This window comes from Sphaeramia orbicularis, chromosome 24, assembly GCF_902148855.1.
Source record: "Sphaeramia orbicularis chromosome 24, fSphaOr1.1, whole genome shotgun sequence".
NCBI classification, from domain to species: domain Eukaryota; kingdom Metazoa; phylum Chordata; class Actinopteri; order Kurtiformes; family Apogonidae; genus Sphaeramia; species Sphaeramia orbicularis.
The window spans coordinates 11,274,725-11,295,179 of NC_043979.1; the positions used below are offsets into that span (position 1 = coordinate 11,274,725).

At 38.4% G+C, this 20,455-nt stretch overlaps 2 protein-coding genes across 2 annotated transcripts; one reads left to right on the forward strand and one right to left on the reverse strand.

Moving 5' to 3' along the window:
* The first annotated feature begins 470 nt into the window (after positions 1-470).
* Positions 471-13,582, forward strand: ints9 (integrator complex subunit 9). Its single transcript, XM_030128162.1, has 17 exons — positions 471-479; positions 842-969; positions 1,095-1,155; positions 1,292-1,354; positions 1,459-1,598; positions 2,213-2,299; positions 2,860-2,980; positions 3,159-3,293; positions 5,314-5,425; positions 5,529-5,709; positions 7,408-7,468; positions 8,116-8,287; positions 8,914-9,038; positions 10,995-11,162; positions 11,391-11,489; positions 11,576-11,713; positions 13,228-13,582. Exons 1-17 carry the CDS (start codon positions 471-473, stop codon positions 13,402-13,404), a joined length of 1,977 nt encoding a protein of 658 aa, XP_029984022.1. The 3' UTR covers positions 13,405-13,582.
* A 2,861-nt stretch (positions 13,583-16,443) lies between these two features.
* On the reverse strand, positions 16,444-20,263 carry glrx5 (glutaredoxin 5 homolog (S. cerevisiae)). Its single transcript, XM_030128166.1, has 2 exons — positions 19,834-20,263; positions 16,444-17,190 (listed from the first exon to the last, which is right to left on the reverse strand). Exons 1-2 carry the CDS (start codon positions 20,129-20,131, stop codon positions 17,021-17,023), a joined length of 468 nt encoding a protein of 155 aa, XP_029984026.1. The 5' UTR covers positions 20,132-20,263; the 3' UTR covers positions 16,444-17,020.
* Between the last annotated feature and the right edge of the window lie 192 nt (positions 20,264-20,455).

Below are 20,455 nucleotides of genomic sequence, written 5' to 3' on the forward strand. Positions count from 1 at the left end.
ACCTGCCTAAATCTCACCAAATCACTTACAAAAACCTCTATACAGCTCAGTACAAAGAAAACATTTACCTCTGCGTTCAAGAGATACCTGAATGTGTTGACATTTCAGAGGTGACATGTACAATATGGGTTAACACACTGTATATACGACTCTGGCTGAAGTCGGCAGGCACGTGCATTTGTTGATAGTAATTCACTCGATATCAGTGATATTTTTGAGTTATGTTTTGTAAGATAAATTCCTCATCTCAATCTCGAGCTGGAAACACCACATTTGTTTAGTTGAATATTTGACAGTTTTAACAATTTGAAAACACTTAAACTCCTTATCTCTAGGGGGCAGCAGTGAGCAAAACGACAGAGAAGCACACACAGCCAACACCGGAAAAACAGTGTAGAAGGATGCAGAGCTAGCAAACCGGCTACTTAGCTAACCTAAACTTTATTTACCAGTTCTTGTTTATTGTTAAAATGAAATTGGTAAGTAAACGGGTTGAAATTAATAATATACATCTTATTTGTCAACTCATGTCCAGTTTTCACTGAAGTAGCTTTTTATGTCATCGTTAGGGCATCATTAGTTGTAGTCACCTGCTTAGCCGCTAGCTGCACCAGCCTCTGAATGAAAGCTATGTGACCATAATCGGCTAAAATATTATGTCATAATAGTAAAACTCTTATCAGTAGGGGATGTTTTTGTTCCAAACACGGAGCCTCTACTCTACATGTACATTCTGCACTTGTCTTAAAATTAAATTGAACTGTTTTTGAGCCTTCCTCTCTAGCTTTTACTCTTGCCTTACGTGCAATGTTGATATCTTCCTTTTCTTTTCTTATTTTAGTACTGTTTGTCTGGTCATCCAACACTACCTTGCAATGTCCTCAAATTTAAGTCCACCACCATTATGCTGGACTGTGGACTGGACACCACCTCAGTCCTCAACTTCTTGCCCCTTCCTCTTGTGCACAGGTTAGTCACCAGCATCAAAGGCCTTGTTTTTATGCTTCACTAAATCAGTGGTAGTAGGATTGTACTTTATTTATTTATTTATTGTGTGGTTTTTTTGTTTGTTTGTTGTTTTCCTTTTTTCCCAGCCCAAGACTCTCTAAGCTACCCGGTTGGGTCTCAAAAGATGGAACAATAAACTTGGAGAAGGTATCAGAAGATTTATCATCTTCATTTTAATTGCTTGAACTTGACCTGGTGTTTTTTAGATGTCTGATGCATTCAGAATTGCTGACTTATTACCAAGTTTAAAATTAAGAATAGACTGTTGCTTCTGTCTTTTCAGGAGCTAAAGGAGTGTGCAGGAAGAGTTTTTGTGGACTCACAGCCAGAGTTCTGTCTCCCTGAGGTAGCATCTCACACCACTGGCCATGCATACTTTTAAGTGCATTAATTCAATGTAATGTTTCCTTTGACAGCAGACACTACTATGTGTGTTTATGTTACCCACAGAGAGAGCTGCTGGATCTATCAACCATAGATGTCATCCTGATCTCTAATTACCATTGTATGATGGCCCTGCCTTACATCACAGAACACACAGGCTTCACTGGGACAGTATATGCGACTGAGCCCACCCTACAGATAGGCAGGTATGGAACTACTACTAGGAGCCAGAACTATGTGCAGATACTGAACATCAGTACTGTTTGGGCATCACTCAACTTGCTTAAACACAATAGAGTATTAAAAAGTGGCAGGGTTTGTATGGTATTTTTTCAAAACAAATTTACACATGTAATACATAAATATAGAATAGAATAGAATAGAATAGAATAGAATAGAGTAGAATAGCCTTCATTGTCATTGAGTGTACAAAGAAATTAGGAGTGCAATTCCAGTCAGTGCAGCCATATTAACAAAACACCAACATTTTAGAAAATAACAATAGAGTGAATATAAAATTACAAAAACTAAAATAAGAAAATGGAATAGAAATTTTGCAGTTTTACAAAGTAGCATAGAATAGAACAAAAAATAAAACTGGACAAAATATGAATAGACACAAATTTGCAGTACTGATGGTATGTGACAGCATGTATATCTATCTTTTTGTAAATAAATATATGTAAAGAGTAAATCTTATCAGTATCAGTGTATACATAACACACAGATGACATTTTGATGACATTCAGCTTCTAGTTGTGGTCAAGAGTTTGGTTTGACAAGGTTTTATGGGTCCAACAGTTGCTCTTTTTCCCCTCAGACTGCTGATGGAGGAGCTGGTGAACTTCATGGAGCGAGTTCCTAAAGCTCAGTCTGCCACCTGCTGGAAGAACAAGGAAATACAAAGGTAGATAAATGGACAGAGATGTCTTGTGAAAAAAGTCTCATTTTTGAAACTTGTCATCACTGTACTTAAACATCTTACCTTTAAATCTGATATCTAAATATGTAAGTTTCACCATGTGGATTTGCTTGTTTTCTTCCGCAGCATCGAGTGTGTCCAATCTACACTGAACACAGCCATGTAGACTCATTGCTAAATTATCAGATGTATCAATGTTCATACGTATACAACACAGATTTGGATGTGTTTTATTGTATTTGGTCATATCTGTCATTCTAGTGTTTCATCCTTTTATTACTTTCTTGTCAGTTTGATTTTCTATCATTAAAGATACATCTTATCCAGATTTTTTACAGATCCTTTCAAGTCTCGGAAAGTCTGAAATCCATGATCAAATGTTTTGAATAAAAATTGTTTTGATTCAATTGTGGATTCAGTGTTTGGCTGAAGGTGATTGCAAGAAATGAATTTGAAGCCCAAAAAATAAAAGAAACCATGAGCAAACCTCTGCCGCCATCTAACACTGTTTGGTATTCACATCTCATCTCATGTTTTGTCATTAGGATGCTTCCTGGACCATTGAAAGATGCTGTGGAAGTGTGGACGTGGAAGCGATGCTACAGTATGCAGGAGGTCAACTCCGCTCTGAGCAAAGTACAGCTTGTGGGTTATTCACAGAAAGTGGTGAGACATTGTTTTGTTCTTTACCTTCTGCGCAGTAACAGTAACATTGTAGTTGATAATAATACACTCAATAATGACTTTTAATCAAAAAAATTGCAGACAGAACAAGATGTCTGTCTTCTTTCGGTTTTAATCATTCAAGTTTATGTTCTCAGTTTATTTGATTTTTCTTCTACAGGAGTTATTTGGAGCTGTGCAGATTTCCCCTTTAAGTTCTGGATACTCATTGGGAAGCTCCAACTGGATCATCCAATCTCATCATGAGAAGGTTTCTTACGTGTCGGGATCATCCCTACTCACCACACATCCACAGGTCAGTTAAAAGGATGCCTGAAATCCAATACTTAAAGATAACATTTCTCACATTTCTTGTTTGTGTTTCTAAAAACTCTTCAAACATGCACCCCTCCCCTTCGTTTTAGGGAGTAAAAACAGCCAATAACACAAATTATTTTCTAAATATTTTCATTGTGACTTTGGTCTAAATCTGACATAAACTCACCACTATGGGAATTTTCTACCAGGAAATACAACCAAAGTACACATTTCTGCATTTCTCTTTCTCTTCCTTCTTACTCTGTGTTTAACAGGCACAGATACACCTATGTGTGAGCTTTGCCCAGAGATTTGTCTGTCAGACATAATTGCAGTGAAGTGAAAAGAGAAGGTTAATTTTTATGTTGCTGTTGAAACATCCTGAAAACAACAAAACAAAGGAAAAATAGACAATACAAGCAGAGGGCAGGGTTTCTGCAGGGAAATAGACAACCAGTTAGAAGTGATGATTGAGAAGGTTCATCATTGTTAGAGTTTAAATATTGTTACATACTCTGCTTTTAAGAACTGTCAGGGCGGTTTTGAATGTGACTTAGATGTGATGCCTGATCAGGCCCAGTTGGATCAGGTCTGTTCCAGTCAGGCTCAGTCAGGGTTTGGTGTTGGCAGATAAAACCATGTGTAGTGTGTAAAGGTTCAGGTCTTAAGGCTTTTGAACCAGTCACTTCCAGTCAGTCTCATGAGGACTTTAAAACATGCTCAATATTTGCAACTGATAACTTCACCATCGCCTTGGAAGCAGTAAGCACAGAGGAAATGAGGAGGGGCAAACAAAAAGGTTTGTGGAGTGAAGTCATGTTAAAAAAATGACTGTGGCCGTCACAACAGTACATCGAAAATTAACCACAGTAGCTCATCTACATTATGTTTTACTGTAAGACATAAATTTACCTAAACTTTACCGTCACTCAGCTTCATATTCCTGCTGTAAACTACACAGTCTACATTGGACGAACCTCAGACCGACTGCACTTTTCCCTCTTTTCTTTGTTTATTGTATTTTCAGCACAAATTGTACTGCAAATAAACTTCTGCTGATGTCAGTGTTTATTTTGATAACGGTGGACAGACAGTTATCCTGAAATCTGGTCTGGTCCATCGGCTAGATGTCCAGTTGTTAATGACCAGTCAATAATTATGTGGTATTTTGGCCTTACTCAGTCTTTAGGTTTGTGTGCTCCTTTCTGGCTGTGAAAGACTGAAATCTGCTCCAGTCTGTGTTTGTGTCATTATCATAATGTTTCACATAGTCTCTAACCATGTGCCTGGCTTGAGATCTAATTACATAACACACCTAAGTAGTCCTGTCAGATCCCTTAGTGACCTCTGAAGTGGGAAGAAAATCATACCCTATACTCACTCTTCTGTATACTTGCTATACTCTGTAATCAGTCTGAGGCTTGACAATTTTTGAGACCGTGGTGGAGAGCAGGATGTTAAAAAAAACTGATATCATCATGGACAATGACGAGCACCTTCTCCACCACACACTGGACAGACAGCAGAGCACCTTCTCAAACAGACTATTACAGCTCCGCTGTCAAAAAGACAGATACAGGAAATCTGTCCTGCCACATTCCATAACACTGTACAATAAACTCACCTCTACCTGACGTTTAAAACTGGCTATAAACATATTTCCACTACGCACTGTATTGATAGATATGCACCTCCATCTTACTGAAAAAATTCCATTTTACATTGCACATTACAGGTTATTGTTGCACGTTACTGTTTGATTGTCCAGATTTAATACCAATTCTCTTTTATGCTTCTGATTTATCATGTGTAATGTGTTTGCTTGTGTATTTATTTATCTATTTTTATTCTTATATTCTATTTGTACTGTTTGTCATGCTGCTGCTGCACTACATTTTATCTGTCTATCTGTCTGTCTGTCTGTCTCTCTCTCTCTCTCTCTTCTTTATAATTCATGATACTAATCAATACTGTGTCATATTGGTTACTTTGACAAAGCCTGTGCTCTCTTCTTCCAGCCCATGGATCAAAGTTCTCTGAAGAACAGTGACGTTCTGATACTGACAGGCCTCACCCAAATGCCCACCGCCAACCCAGACGGCATGCTGGGGGAATTCTGCAGCAACCTTGGTCAGCACATATCTATTATCCATACTCGCTCACTTACATTAGATATTGTTTTAATTATATTGCTAATGGTGTCTTGTGGGTTAATGTTTTTCTGTGTCTGTAGCCATGACGATACGTGCAGGAGGCAATGTGCTGGTGCCGTGCTACTCATCAGGAGTGATCTATGACCTGCTGGAGTGTCTCTACCAGTTTATTGAGAGCGCCAACCTGGGCACCACACCATTCTACTTCATCTCACCCGTTGCCAACAGCTCACTGGAGTTCTCTCAGATCTTTGCTGAGTGGTGAGGAACTCATCATTCACTCAATGTTCATGTACCACATAGTCTATATCAGGGGTGTCAAACTCATTTCCTTTTAGGTTCCACATTCAGCCTAATTTGATATCAAGTGGGCCGGATCAGTAAAATAATAGCATAATTACCCATAAATAATGGCAACTCCAAATTTTTCTCTTTGTTTTAGTGTAGAAAAATAACATTAAAGCTATACCTACCAATGTGGCATTTCTCACATCACTTAGTAAAAATTTGAACTTGAACAACCCGCCCGCTTCCCCCTGCCTGAGCCCTGATGCTCCCCTCCTCTCACCTGATGCGCGTGGTGGAAGCGGAGGTCCAGTCCGCTTCGGTGTGGCCGCGGACCCCACCCTCAGCAATCAGACACATCATCCACCTGCTGGGCTCCTGTTTCATTAGTAGACCCTGTATTTAAGGGTCTGGTCTGTGCAGCGCTGGGCCATTGTCTTCACTGCACCTCATCACCTGGGCGGAGTGGGCTGTACCGTGAGTGTGTGGACTTCACTACTGTCCGTGGAAATTTGAGGTTTCATAGTCCATACATTTATCATCCTACATCATCCTACATTGAGTGACACCAAGTACATGTACGCAGAGTCCCGCTGTCGTAAAAATGTAGCTTTGTGCAGACCTGTCTGCAGAGTCAAGTACATCCGGCTCCTGGACTTTATCCCTATCCTACATTCACCAAACTCTGACTGCTGCAATCAGGTTTTTCTGTTTGTTCCCCTGAGTTGTTTCTGTTAATAAATCTGTTTTTTCCCTTCCACACCGTGCATTTGAGTCCTGTCCATTCACAGATGCGAGACGGCGGTAATGGATGACTGACAGGAGGCTCAGCAAGGCTCGACCAATTATTTTATTTGGACCAAATAAAATAATTGGTCAGACTTTTATCAGAAATATATGAGAATTAAATATTTTTTAGTTTCAAAACCTGGTGGATTTCTTTTACATTTTAGTTTGACTACGCTTATTAGGAGACTTCTAAGATTACAAAAGAAAAGTGTAAAGATCCCACATCATATGGTATAGCTTTAAATTGTGAAAATATTTACATTTACAAACTATTCAAACAAAAAAAATGTGAATAACCTGAAAAAACTAACATTTCTTAAGAAAAATAAGTGTGATTTTAACAATATTATGCCTCAACTTATCATTTATACCTGTCTATCATGGATCAGCTCTGCAAAGGCACAGAACATTTTGTAACAGGAAGAATACTGTTAAAATTGCCCATAATTGCTTTAGACATTTCAGGTTATTTGTAGTTTGTAAATGTAAATATTTTCATAATTTAATGTTTTTTTGCACTAAAACAAAGAGAAAAATTTGGAGTCATCATTATTGGTAGGCATAATCTCATACTATTTTATCACTTTAAACCAAGAAGAACATTCGGAGTCGTTATTTATAGGTTATGCTATTATTTTACTTGATCATATTGATCTGTATGTGAAATCTGAACTAAACTGAGTTTGACATCCTTGACTGTTAATATCGTCAGTGTAATTTTTGCTCTTTGTAAATGCATTCCACAGGCCAGATTAGAACCTTTGGCAGGCCAGTTTTGGCCCATGGGCTGTATGTTTGACACCCCTGGTCTATATTACGGATTATCTGTGAAATGCACCAGGTCTTTAAATGTGGTGTTTTATTAATGTATTTTTTCAATTTCAGGCTTTGTCACAACAAGCAGACAAAGGTGTATCTTCCAGAGCCTCCATTCCCTCATGCAGAGGTAAGTTTACCCCGGTTGACAGAGCTGCATCATGATATGATATGGTGTGATAAACTGTATTTCAAACATAAGTAGGAACAAAATACAAAGGTGAACAAAAGGCAAAGAGAAACCACAAATTTAAACAGAACATTCCAGATTATCAAAGACAACAAGCCAACCAAAAAACGAACACAATGTACAGCTACCTCACTGTGGCTCCTCAACAACATTTTATGTCCAAAATTGAGTAGGAAGAAGCCACGCTTATATTGTTCTACCCCAATTTTGTATAACTAATATATATATAGTTGATTAAAAAAAAGAACAGATCAGCACTAAGTTACTGAAAAAGAGCTCAAGTTATAACATACCATAGAAAACAGAACAGAAAAAAACAAAACAATACAGTTGGATTTCCTTCCTCAAACACTTCCATTACCCTTCTGGGTTAAATTGCTGTTCCTCATCCTTATATTTCTTTAAAAATTTTATTTTATATATTCCTTTCATTCACCTGTTTGACTGTTCCATAATTTAACATCTGTGATTGTAACACGCATCCTTTTTACAGTTGTTCTGACAATGCATGGAAGCATAGAAGTGGTTGAAATGAACTGTCAATATATGCTGAACTTGTCTCACAGTGTCTTCTCATGTCCTGGTAGCTGATCCAGACCAACAAACTGAAGCACTACCCCAGCATTCACGGAGACTTCAGCAGTGAGTTCCGTCAGCCGTGCGTGGTGTTCACTGGCCACCCTTCGCTGCGTTTTGGGGATGTAGTTCACTTCATGGAGCTGTGGGGGAAGTCCAGCCTCAACACCATCATCTTTACTGGTACCTACAACTGTCTAAAGGCTCATTTATGCTCGCTTTGCCAACAAGTACTTCCATTTCTAACGTTGTCTTGTGTCACTACCTTCATACTAATGTACGTCCAGTGCATTGGAATGAGCGTTTCTCAATCAATCCACCAGAGGGCACCACTCTTAATTAACATACTGGCCGAATACCATGACGAAGGGTAAAGTTTTTTGAGAAGAAGAACATCAGTAATAAAAAACATGGTGACAACAGAGGAGGTATTTCTAATGTGAATACTAATGTTGATATTGAGAAGGGCAGTTGTTATAAATATATTGGTAGTTTTTCACTAACTCACACAGTCGCTCTTTGAAAAGTTCCTCTATTTCTGGAAATTATTCTTTTCAAATCTCGACACTGCCCCCTGTGGTTCACGGTGATACTGCTCCGTATTCACCATCTGGGTTCGCATCCACCAACTCCCAGAGGACGGACAGAATTACGCACATAATGTACACAGAGGACGGACAGAATGCTCTGTCTGTACCTTTCTGTGTCTTTAATATAGAGCATAAATGAGTCTCAATGTGTCATAAGAACATTTGAATGTTTTTATTTGTAATTCCAAAAGTGATTTTTCTCCCGTCCCACCAACACAGAGCCAGACTTCTCCTACCTGGATGCCCTTGCTCCCTACCAGCCTCTGGCAATGAAGTGTGTTTACTGTCCCATCGACACACGACTCAACTTCCACCAAGTCTCAAAGTTGCTCAAGGAGGTCCAGGTGAGGTCTGGCACTAGGACTAGGATCAAGAAATGTCCATTGTTTTATAGGTTTGATTATTAGTCATACACATAATGGCGATGAACTAGTATTATATAACATTAATAACAGTACACTTCTTGGTGCTGAATGTTGGAACACATAAACAATTGTACTTCTGTTTACCTTTTTAGATGTAAATACATAACTGTTAATTTCAGTTGGAGCGCCAATTAAACCCGAAGTACTAAAAAACAATGTCGAAGTGGTGACCAACATATGACAATGTTTCAGCCAGCTGTTTTTATATTCACACAAATCACACTTTTACAGCAATCTGTGTTATTACTTTATCTCAACAGTAGAGATGATGGTTGGAAATTTGTATGAAGGCAACAGAAAGAGAATGAATGGGACACTGAACAGGGATTTGTTGGGAATTTCAAAGAAAGTTACAAAGAAAAGAAAAAAATACATGTATAACCGCTCGTTCACTGAATTTACAGATGAATTCTTTCATTGGGATATATACTGTGATACTGAGAGATGCCCCCTCAAAGGTGAATGGAACTGACTCCTAACTTTTATGAAAAATAATAATGAAAATAATAATGACTTCAGGTTCGTCTCACATTTCCAGATCCATCAATACATTAGTGCCATGCCAGTACTGTAGATGGGTCTGACACATCTGCTCTTGTTCAGCAATTGGGCTAAAAGTTATCTAGTATATTTGGTTTGTTCTTTAACTTCAACAGCGCATTTACAAAATAGTGTCGGGAATTTGTTTTGGTGGAGGTTTGTCATGGTATTAAAATGACTAAATCCCTGCTAAAGAAGATGTGTCTTGGTCAAAATGGGCCATGTTCAGGGTGTAGTTGCAGCTTCAAGGTTGTTTTTCATGTAGCAAGGAGGACTTTCACAGTGATAATGCACATTGAATGGAGAATGGAGAGCAAATCTTAGACACATAAAACCAGAATGACAGTCCTGGTACTGCATTACAGAGATATTCCCCCTTAAGGCTCATTTATGTTCTACATTAAGGACACAGACGGATACAGACTGAGTGTTCTGTCTGTCTTCTGTGCCCATTATGTGCATATTTCTGTCCGTTTGAAATGGATGTACTTATTTATGTACATAAAGTGAGCATGAGTGAGCCATAGTCTGGTTCGCTGGAAGTACTCCACTAGAATAAGTATTGTTACAAATAAGTATCATATTTCAGTTATTTTGATGAACATTGCAATCACAATTTTCAGTGACAGTGGTCAACCCTTGATTTATAATGGTAGTGACATATGAAAAAACTGCAGCTCCTGTGACATGGATATAACTGTCTGGATAATATTCTAATTAATTGTTCAGTCCTGGATTGCACATGGTACCTTCCATGCATCCATGAAATATGTGCTACTGTCCCTTCTTTACCAGTTACTTTTTTCTTAAATGTGGACTGAAAATAACCAAGGATGTACAACAGACAAGGAGCCTGTTTACATGACCATAAAAGTCTGATAACTGGGAGTATTTGGATAATTGTAGTAATCAGATCTAACGCATTTACATGCACTTAAGAAATGTGATAATCAGTAAACCCTGGTTTAGACATTCCAGTCCATTAATGGATTTCTTTCAAAGTACGCATGTACAGATGTAGTGATAGTAGACTTAAACTTCCTGTTGGCTTCTGCTCACGTTTGACTACATAAGTTCCATTGTGTTTACACATGTGCAGACGTAAAAGAACTAAATAAATCACATCAACCTGTATACATGGAGGAAGACATCTGAGTACTGGGAACAAATCCTGGTGTGTTAATCTGATTCTCATAATCAGATTACTGCCGTTATCTGATAAAACATATCAGATTATCCTGTTTACATGATCACTTGAATAATCTGACAACTCCAGAAATCGGATAATGATCAGAGTACTGATGTGCATGTATCTCCTGACTTTCCCTGCTGTAGCCGCTCCATGTCGTATGTCCAGAGCAGTACACCCAGCCCCCACTGAGCCAGTCTCACCGATCGGACCTGATGCTAGAGCTGCAGCCCCCTCCCATGCCATACAGACGCTGCTCTGTGCTCAACCTGCCCTTCAGACGCCGCTACGAGCGCGTCTACATCCTGCCCGAGGTGAGGACGACACAAGCATCAGTTCTGCGTTAAACTGACTTCATCCTGTCTATTTATAAAGACCTAAATGGAGTGAGCTGTCAGCCTTGAACGAGAGATAAAATAATTACTTTTGGAAGCTGATAGTGACATATGGTCCCTAACAAGCCGAGATTAAAATGTATCATGGAAATATTTTAACCATCAGAAAACACTTGGACATTTATGACCTGCTTCTCTTGTCGATAGCTGGCGAATTCCCTGGTGCCTTCTGAGATCAAACCTGGCACCTCAGTGGCAACCGTGTCGGCGGTGCTACACTCCAAAGACAACAAGCACACGCTACAGGTGTGTGGACAAAACCTAGTATAATAAATGAGGAATATGTGGAGCTGCAGACGCCTCATGTCTGTTTTCCTGCCTTGTGTTTCCAGTCAGTGCCGAAGCCCCCTCCAGCCCCCCCAACGAAGAAGAGGAAGCGTGTCATTGAGGAGCCGCCGGTGGTGTTGGCCCCCAAACCATTACTGAGTGGAGCTGTGCCCCTCGAAGCTTTCCTGGCCACGCTACAGAAGGTTTGAGAACTGCAGATTATTAATGAGGAATCATACAGCTGGAGTCAGATGCTTACACACACTTTGGTTAAATGCAGTCAAACACAGTTTCTCAGAGTTTGCAAAAATTTCCTCACGGTATTTCCTCTTATTGTTAGTCTCATAGCATAACTACCTAACTCATACACAAATGGACAAAAGTATTGGGACATGTTGAATTCAGGTGTTTCTTTTCTAACGGGTCGGGGATACAAAACAATGACAAATGTCATAAGATAGTTTTATATTGTGGTAAATATCATATTGATTATTAATACTGATGTTTATATGTCAAATCAGCATGAAAAGGACATCTTACAGCTGTAGGCACAATGTGTCCCAATATTTTTGTCCATATAGTTTATGAACATCAGTATTTCCTTAAAGTTTAATGGGAGATTTTTCTTCTTTGGTGAGATGTGAAGAAAATAGATGGTTAGTTGTGGTAGAAAATTACACTAGCTCATTAGCACATCGATCCTCTCTTTTGTAAGTGGCTTTAGATAAAAGCATTTGCTAAATGCATTGTAATGTAATGTAAAAAATATTATTTACAGTCAGAGTATGAAAAATATTTTAGAAATTTAGAGGTACAACATTTAAAATTGTAGTCATGGATAAAAAAAAAAAAATCAGAGAAATTAAGTCAAAACCATCTCCATCTGTTGCCATCTCTTATGTTAACAGGTCAGTTTCGACCCATGTCTTAAATCAGCTGAACAAAACACTAAAAACAATATCTATCATCCAATTTCTTTGTCATCTCTTGGTTACCTTGTTTGGCTTCCTTATCCATGAACATAGTGGTTTTAATATTTTTCGTGTGAGCCTCTGGGTCTTTTTGTTTTCAGTATACCCCTTGATGTGCACTCGGCAAGTCACCAACTCTATACTGAACTGACCTCACATGTCTGGACATGCCCGTCTTTGTTTGTTGTGTGTTTGTGCAGGTATACTGGATAACAAGGCAAAATGAGAGTCCCCAAATGCTCACATGACTGGGAGAGGAGCTGGCATTCAGTTTGTTGGCTGACAGTGCACTTAAGATTTCAGTTTTGGCTCTTATGATTGCTTTATCTTACTTTTATAACTGGGATGAGACTGACCATAACAGCACAAAGGTCATAATTTCAACTAGAGCATTTCATAATTTAGTGTAAAAAATATTTTGTATTATTTTGTTGAAATAGAGGTTCCTGACAAAGTCAAAAAGCCTTAATGCAATACTCAACTTTTATATTGTCGACCCTTACACAAGAGGAAGGTTAAATTAAAAAAAAAAAAACAGCTGTAACTGAAACTTCTTCTTACTATTATTCTCAAGTTTCACATAATCAGTGATGCACTAACACTGGAAATATTGAAACTATATTTATAGGCCCAGCACTGCAGGTACAAATGAATCCTGCGTCTACATCCAGTCGTCGTTTAATTCACTTGAATGTGCAGTAAATGCCTCGTGTTCATCTTAACCCTATGTCGGTCTCCACCTGCAGCACGGCATCTCAGAGGTCAAAGTGGAGGAGACGGCAGATGGACACATCCTGCACCTCCAGGCCGAGGACACGCTGATTCAGCTGGAGGAGGACGGCACACACATCGTCTGCGACAATAACGAGCCTCTGCGCACCACGCTACGTGACCTGGTTCTACGCTTCCTGCAGAAACTCTAAGTGTGAAACGACATCTCTGCTTCGTCGAACCAGAAACAGAACTGACGGGGGAAAAATAACAACTGTAAACGGACGGTTTCCTTCTCAGCTAACACTGAACATTTACAGTTGTTTTTACTGTAAACCCTGGTTTATATTTTGTAAAAAGTATTTTGTATTAAAAGGTTTTTGAGCTCCTCTTAGTGAGTCATTATGGAAACTGAAATCAAACAAAATGTACTAATGAAAATACAGCCTGGGTTTTCCAGAGAAGGAGGAAGTAAAAGAGACTTAACAGATGTATAACAGGTGTGTGGCTGCTAGTGACAGACTGAAAGGAAATGACCAAAACTACACTAGTGTGAGGCTTAAATGTAGGTGTTTATGGGAAAATGGTCATTTGGTCTAATGTGAGAACATTTCTGTCTCTTACCCTTAGGGACGTCTCAGGCCATTTTTGTCATTTTTCTTTTTTGATTCGATCATTATGACTGTTACAGCATATGGCACAGATTTCTACAAGAATGTTTTTTTGACATGTTTTTTTTAAAATCTAATGTCAGTTACTCTTACAGGTCAATTATACACTACTGTCAGTTTATGCACCCTCTGGGGACCCTCGAGCCAAAAATGTACAAGCAAAGAAACTGCTTTAAAGTCATCTTATATCAATATTTTACTCTACTTTTCTTTTGACCTCTTAAACCACTTCAGCTCTGCTCAAAACTACCAAATGTTCAATAATTTTCAAGACTTTAACCCTTTAAATGTGTGATGCCACTTGTTTTATTAAAAAAAACATAAAATATGACATTTTCCTTATAAGTGGAGCTGAGGTGGCTTAAGAGATTTATGAAGCAGTTTTTTGTGCATAGACATTTTTGGCTCGAGGGTCCCCAGAGCGTTGTAAATTAGAGGGAAACTAATAGGCAAAGTAGTTGGCAAATGCTTATAATTTCAGAAAAAGTGTATAGGGTTTGCAAACTTAAAATGTCCTCAGTGTAATGGAAAATAGGATGATTTAGTGAAAATGGTAGAATTACAGTATCACAGGAGTACTACCAGAAGTCTGGATCATTCAGAAATGGTTCAAAACAAGAAAAAACAGTGAATGTGTCATCAGTAGAAGTTTATTTAAAAGCAAATATACCAGTACGATTTGTTTCATGAAGTATGGTGTTTCATGTATTTATGGTGCATTTTTAGAATTTACTCACATCATTAGACAAAAATAAATATATAATATACATAAAATTATATCATTATATATAGCCTCTGTTAGACTTTATCCCAAACTGGGAAATTATAGTGCAGCAGAAGTATGACAAACAGTAAAAATAGAATATGAGAATAAAAATAGGATACAAGAGCAAACACACTATACGTAACAGATTAGAAGTACAAAAAGAGAACTAACGTGCAAAGCAAAATGGAATTCTCCAGTATATTTGTCACCATGGATACCTACCACACTCAGCATGTTAAATGACTAACATGAAACATTCTTGAAATCCTCCAACAGCTGTTACCACATTTTTCCTTACATGGAAAACTATTTTTTTTTAAACAAACATCCATCATCTGATATTTAACAGACAAAAAGAGTCAGGGCTACTTGTTATTTGTGTCAAAATATTTAATTGACTGAAGGTTCACAAGCAGCTAAAATACATTTAATGTCAATGTACAATATGTTACAGTGTACTACATATCTGCTTTGATAATACAACTGTGTGCAGCGGTCGGATCATCTAGGACTGATAAAAGTCATGGATTCTTAGGCTCAGTGGAAAAAAAAAAACAAAAAAAAAAAACACCTTTCTGTCAGTGACAATGACGTAAAACACATTTGGACTCGTGCTCCTGTTTGTCCAAACGCTGTGTAAATGAGTTGCCTTCAGGAGAGGACAGTAAAGGTATCGTGGCGGGTTTGTTGCGTTTGAGCGGATGTACACGTTAAAAACAGCAGGGACACGTTTGTGGTTCCTGGCAGGAAGGACAAATAAGGGACAGTGTTGATGGTGAAAGCCACTTCGAAATACACGAGTAAAGCTGTGACAGAGAGGAAAATGTGCGCTTGTGTTGAACACCATGTGGGAAAACTGAATGCTGATGTTGTTTGGACCTTTGGTTGGTACCAGCACCGTCCCCTCGTTGTCCTTTCTCTCAGTGAAGTTACAGGCAGTGCCATTGAAAACTCTCTGATGCTGCGATGACGTAAATGACTCCAGCAGCGTATTTAGTCTTGATTAACCCTGATGGACATTAGGCCTTGGACCGACTGTTTCAAGACTTAAAACACACACAGTAGAGGCAGCAGGGTTTTAACAGGAAAACATATCCTTAGCCTCATGGCATAATATCCTAACTCATACAAAAATGGACAAAAGTATTTTGACACATTGAATTCAGGTGTTTCTTTTCTAACAGGGAGGGGTCTGGGATACAAAACTATAATGACTAATATTATAATATAGTTTTATATTAGGATAAATATCCATTCCATTGGTTAGTTTGGTTTAAATTGTTATCTTTGCTTCCAAAATGCCTCAAAGATGGTTTTTACTTAACTTCCCTCAACATTGATTATATCTATGACTATTATTTTAAATGTTCGACCTCTATATTTCTAAAATATTTGTCATGCTCTGACTAAACAATAATTTTCTACCATAACTAACCATTTACTTTCTTCACACCTCACTTATGAAGAAAAATCTCCCATTAAACTTTAAGGAAATACTGAGGTTTATAAACGATAAGGACAAAAATATTGGGACACATCATGTCTACAGCTGTAAGATGTCCTGATCATGATGATTTGACATATAAACATAAATATTAATAATCAATATAATATTTATCACAATACAAAACTATATTATGATGTGTCATTATTGTTTTGTCTCCCAGAGCCCTGTTAGAAAAGAAACAGCTGAATTCAACCTGTCCACATACTTTTGTCCATTTGTGTATGAGTTAGACAGTTATGCTAAGAGGCTAATGATATGAGAGGTTTCAGTATCGTAGTGTAAACTGAAGCAGCAGCAGATCTCCCTCTGGCAGTAGAAAGGGTTCGATTGTAGTTCACTGCTGTTTTTTTTTTTTTTATAAATAACCTGTGATTTTAACATTTTATGAAAAAAGTAACGGATTAAACATTGTTGTACAATGTTTGTCATAAAACTAGAGTGCTTAGGTCAAGAGACAGAATTAGGGACATGTGATGACAAGGTGAGCCATGCTCAGATTCCCGTGAAGACACTGTCCACACACTTTTTCCTGGAAGTGGCTGCATACCTCAGATTACTTGAGCCACATATCAGATTTCTCACCTGTCAGATACACACACATACATATATATATATTTATAGAACCAGTGCAAACTTGTTTGTCCTGAATTAAGAATATGCATTCCAGCTGCTCTGCATCGACTCAGACATGTTATCGTGGATAAAAAAAATCAACATTCTGGTCTCAGGATGCAGTTCAGTTAAAACATCTGCGCTCTCTCTGCCTGGTTTACCGCTGGCTGCCTACAGAGTGGTTTTATCTGCAGTCATCTGATTGGAGGGGGATTCAACCTGTCAAATGTGTCCTCTGTCGTGTTGGCTGTTTCAAAGTGTTTCCTCTTCTTCTACTTAGACTCCTCAGCGTCCAGCAGTGCAGACCGGATGCCCAGCTTCTTTAGCTCCTCCACTAAATCTCCATTCTGGTGCATCTGGAGCAGGATGTCACAGCCGCCGACAAATTCACCGTTGAAGTAGACCTGAGGAATCGTGGGCCAGTTGGAGAAGACCTTGACTCCTGAAGAAGACAATCAATCCATCAACCAAATTCTATTTATATAGAGCCACATAACAAAAGTTATCTCATGACACTTTAGATTTAGAGCTGCTCTAGACCAGACTCTTAAGCCAATTTACAGAAACCCAACAGAATCCTCCAGGAGCAAACACTTGGTGACAGTGGTGAGGAAAAACTTCCTTTAAACAGGCAGAAACCTGGAGCAGACCCTGACTCTTGGAGGATGGTCGTCTGCCTGGACCAGTGGCATTAGAGTCAAATCCATTGTGTCAATATCAGGTTAAGGGCATAATACCACATCATGTTTCTTATCTGGGGTTTAACTTGATGCATTGGTCACACCATCAGAATGAGAATGGCTGAAGTAAACAGCCTCGATAAGCACTGAGAGACAAGACAGAGGGTGCTATGCATTTCATGCTATTTATAGATATAAGATAAGATAAAATAAGACTTTATTGATCCAACCATGGGGAAACTGCACAGTTGACAGCAACAAAAAAAAAAAAAAAAATCAAGACAGAAAACAGAAACATACACTTGTGAAACATAAAGTATAAAGAGAAGAAAGAAAAATCTGTGATTTATAGAAGTATTTCTATAAATTTAGATTATATATAGATAATTTTAATATTATATACATATTTACATTGTGGTTGCACATGCACATGATGTGATATGGGGTAGAGGGGTTACTGTGAACAAATCATTTTTTAGAAGCATAACATTCAGAAACAGCACACCGAATCTGTCTTTAAAAATGCATTTGGCCAAAGTGAACTAGATAGGCCCTTGATATTCAAGTTTTGACATTTGGGTTTCAGTGTAAGTAAATGTAAGTGAGTGTTCCAGAGACACAGTGAAAAATTACACTGGAGGATTAATGATTAAATTGTTTTAAAAGCACCTTGAAGAACTGAAGTTACTTGGACACTGGCTGAATTTCAGTGCACTGTGAGAATTTATTATGAATGCAACACATTTTCTATAAGCATAAAAATGTTATTGTGTACTGCCCTCTTATACATAAAAAGCCCTACATTAATGCTCAATTCAGCCACATTTCTGGAGTGTAACTGTTGACGTTTACTACAATGTAACTGACTGTGCCTGAAGGTGAGTTTTGGGCCTCAGATCATTCAAATCCTAAATTCACAGTTAACCCTGAAACAAAAACACAGACAATCTCCAGTGTAAATAAGACAACTGCACTAGATATTTTACTAACTAGACATAGCATTTTGATATTTTTTCTTTATCTTGTTATGCTTTGTGCACAGACAGAACTGAGCATTCTTTAACCATTTCTTAGCTGGTTTTACTTTACATTTCTATGTACATGACGAACAAAAGCTCTTGAACCTTTAACTACGTGCTTTTAGTCAAGTGCTGTACAAACGTGTTGCCTCTATGTTCTTTCACATTTGTGCTCCTTACATCTCTGTCAGCTTAAGTTACCTTTTAGACCACAAATTCTATCCATGACTCAGTGAAAACCACATTGTTTCTAAATATGCTGAGTTTGAATGTTATTAACTTTGTGAAAAACACCAAGGACAAGGGTTGCCTTATGAAGAAACACCTCGTCTTTCTTAATCCAAATAAGCTCTTGGAGGATTATATCTTATTTTACATGATGCGTCACTGCATCTTAAACTACACAATAGAATATAAACTGATTCATGACTTCAGCTTTAAACACCCACAGAAGGAAAAGAAAACATACACTTTAATGCATCTATGATATTAATCTCAATCATACAGTGTTGTGAAAAAGTATTTGCCCCTTCGTGATGTCTTACATTTTTACATGTTACAACTAAATGTTTTAGATCATCAAATTAATTATAATTTTAGACAAAGATGACTCGAGTAAATACAGATACAGTATTTAAATAAATATTTCATTTAATAAGGGGAAAAAGCTATACAAACCTGCCTGGTCCTGTGTGGAAAAAGCAATTCCCTAAATAAACAAAATCGTTTAAATACTGAATTTTGTATTTACTTGGGTAGTTTTCGTCTAATACGATAATTCATTTGATGATCTGAATCATTTAAGTGTCACAATATGCAAAAATGTAAGAGCACTCCAGATTACAGCATACGACTGATGTAGACTATATTGAGAGTATTAGATCCTACTTTTAGTCTCTTGGTTTTCTGTTTACTGTTTTGCACTGTTGTGTCATAAGTCTCCATTGTCAGGATCCCATTAAAGGACGCTGCTGATGCAACGACAAGATTTATTTCCCTGTTCCTCAACACACAGTCATCGTTACTTGCAAAAAGTATGGTTCCTCTCAGGGTAAATACCAAGGGTTTTGTGAAGGACCATAGTAGAGAGTAGATGGTGTAACGTTAGACTGGGGGCACCACGCCCTTTGGTCCAGCTGTAGGACACTGATAAAAACATCAGACTGATAGATGTTCTACAAATAACACGAACAGACCGTTGACAAAATCCCAGGCAGGCTAGTGTTGATCTGACAGTAAATAAAGCAGATAAAGTCACTAAGTCCAGCTGGAACAATGGAGTCAATTAGCCAAAATGTTAGCCAAAAGGCTAGCTGAAAGGTGCTTGTCACTCAGAGGTAGTTACTTGTTGCTGTCATAACGAACAGGTTATTTAAGTTTACTGACCTTGTCTCAGGTCCTGGTCCTCTAACACGTTATAAGCAGCGTAGTCGTCCACCCCGTGCATTCGTAGTATCTGAACAACGGCGTTACTGAAGCCACACATGGGTTGTCCCGGTGTTCCCTTCATAAACACCACCACCTTGTCCTTCTTCACCATCTCACCAAGGTCCTTCTGGATGTCCGCCGCCGCGCACAGGAGCCGGGCCGAGGCCGTCCGCACGCGTCCGTCGACCGGTCTGGACAGAATACTCACCGACCCCGACCACAGGCTCCGTGCAGTTGTCCTAATTAGACCATTCATCGTCTCCGCTGAGGGTTAGCTTTGTCCAAAAGGGCCAAAAATACCGCAGAAAGCCACCAACTTTCCTCTAAACTAACCCGACAGCCTACAGTCGGTCAACACACGATTCACGCTGTCGGGAAGGGGCGGGATCAAAATGCTCATTGGACGCTCTGCCACCCAAAAAAAAGTACAGCGTAATTTGTTATTGGTGAATCTAGTTGTCAGTCACATTACTTACACAAGGCTTTTATTTAAAATGTAAAAAATAGTGAACAATAAATAAAAACACGCCAAAGCAGACACTGTATATTTATGCGTCGTTATATTAAAAAATGTTCTTTC

What these genes read in the sequence shown, in the direction of transcription:
- ints9 (XM_030128162.1), top strand. An exon ending in CCCACCCTACAGATAGGCAG is followed by an intron (nt 1,599 to 2,212) that starts GTATGGAACTAC and finishes TTTTCCCCTCAG; the next exon opens with ACTGCTGATGGAGGAGCTGG. An exon ending in CTCCATTCCCTCATGCAGAG is followed by an intron (nt 7,469 to 8,115) that starts GTAAGTTTACCC and finishes ATGTCCTGGTAG; the next exon opens with CTGATCCAGACCAACAAACT.
- glrx5 (XM_030128166.1), bottom strand. Translation starts at nt 20,131, where the DNA reads ATGAATGGTCTAATTAGGACAACTGCACGGAGCCTGTGGTCGGGGTCG. An exon ending in GGACCAGGACCTGAGACAAG is followed by an intron (nt 17,191 to 19,833) that starts GTCAGTAAACTT and finishes TGTCTTCTTCAG; the next exon opens with GAGTCAAGGTCTTCTCCAAC.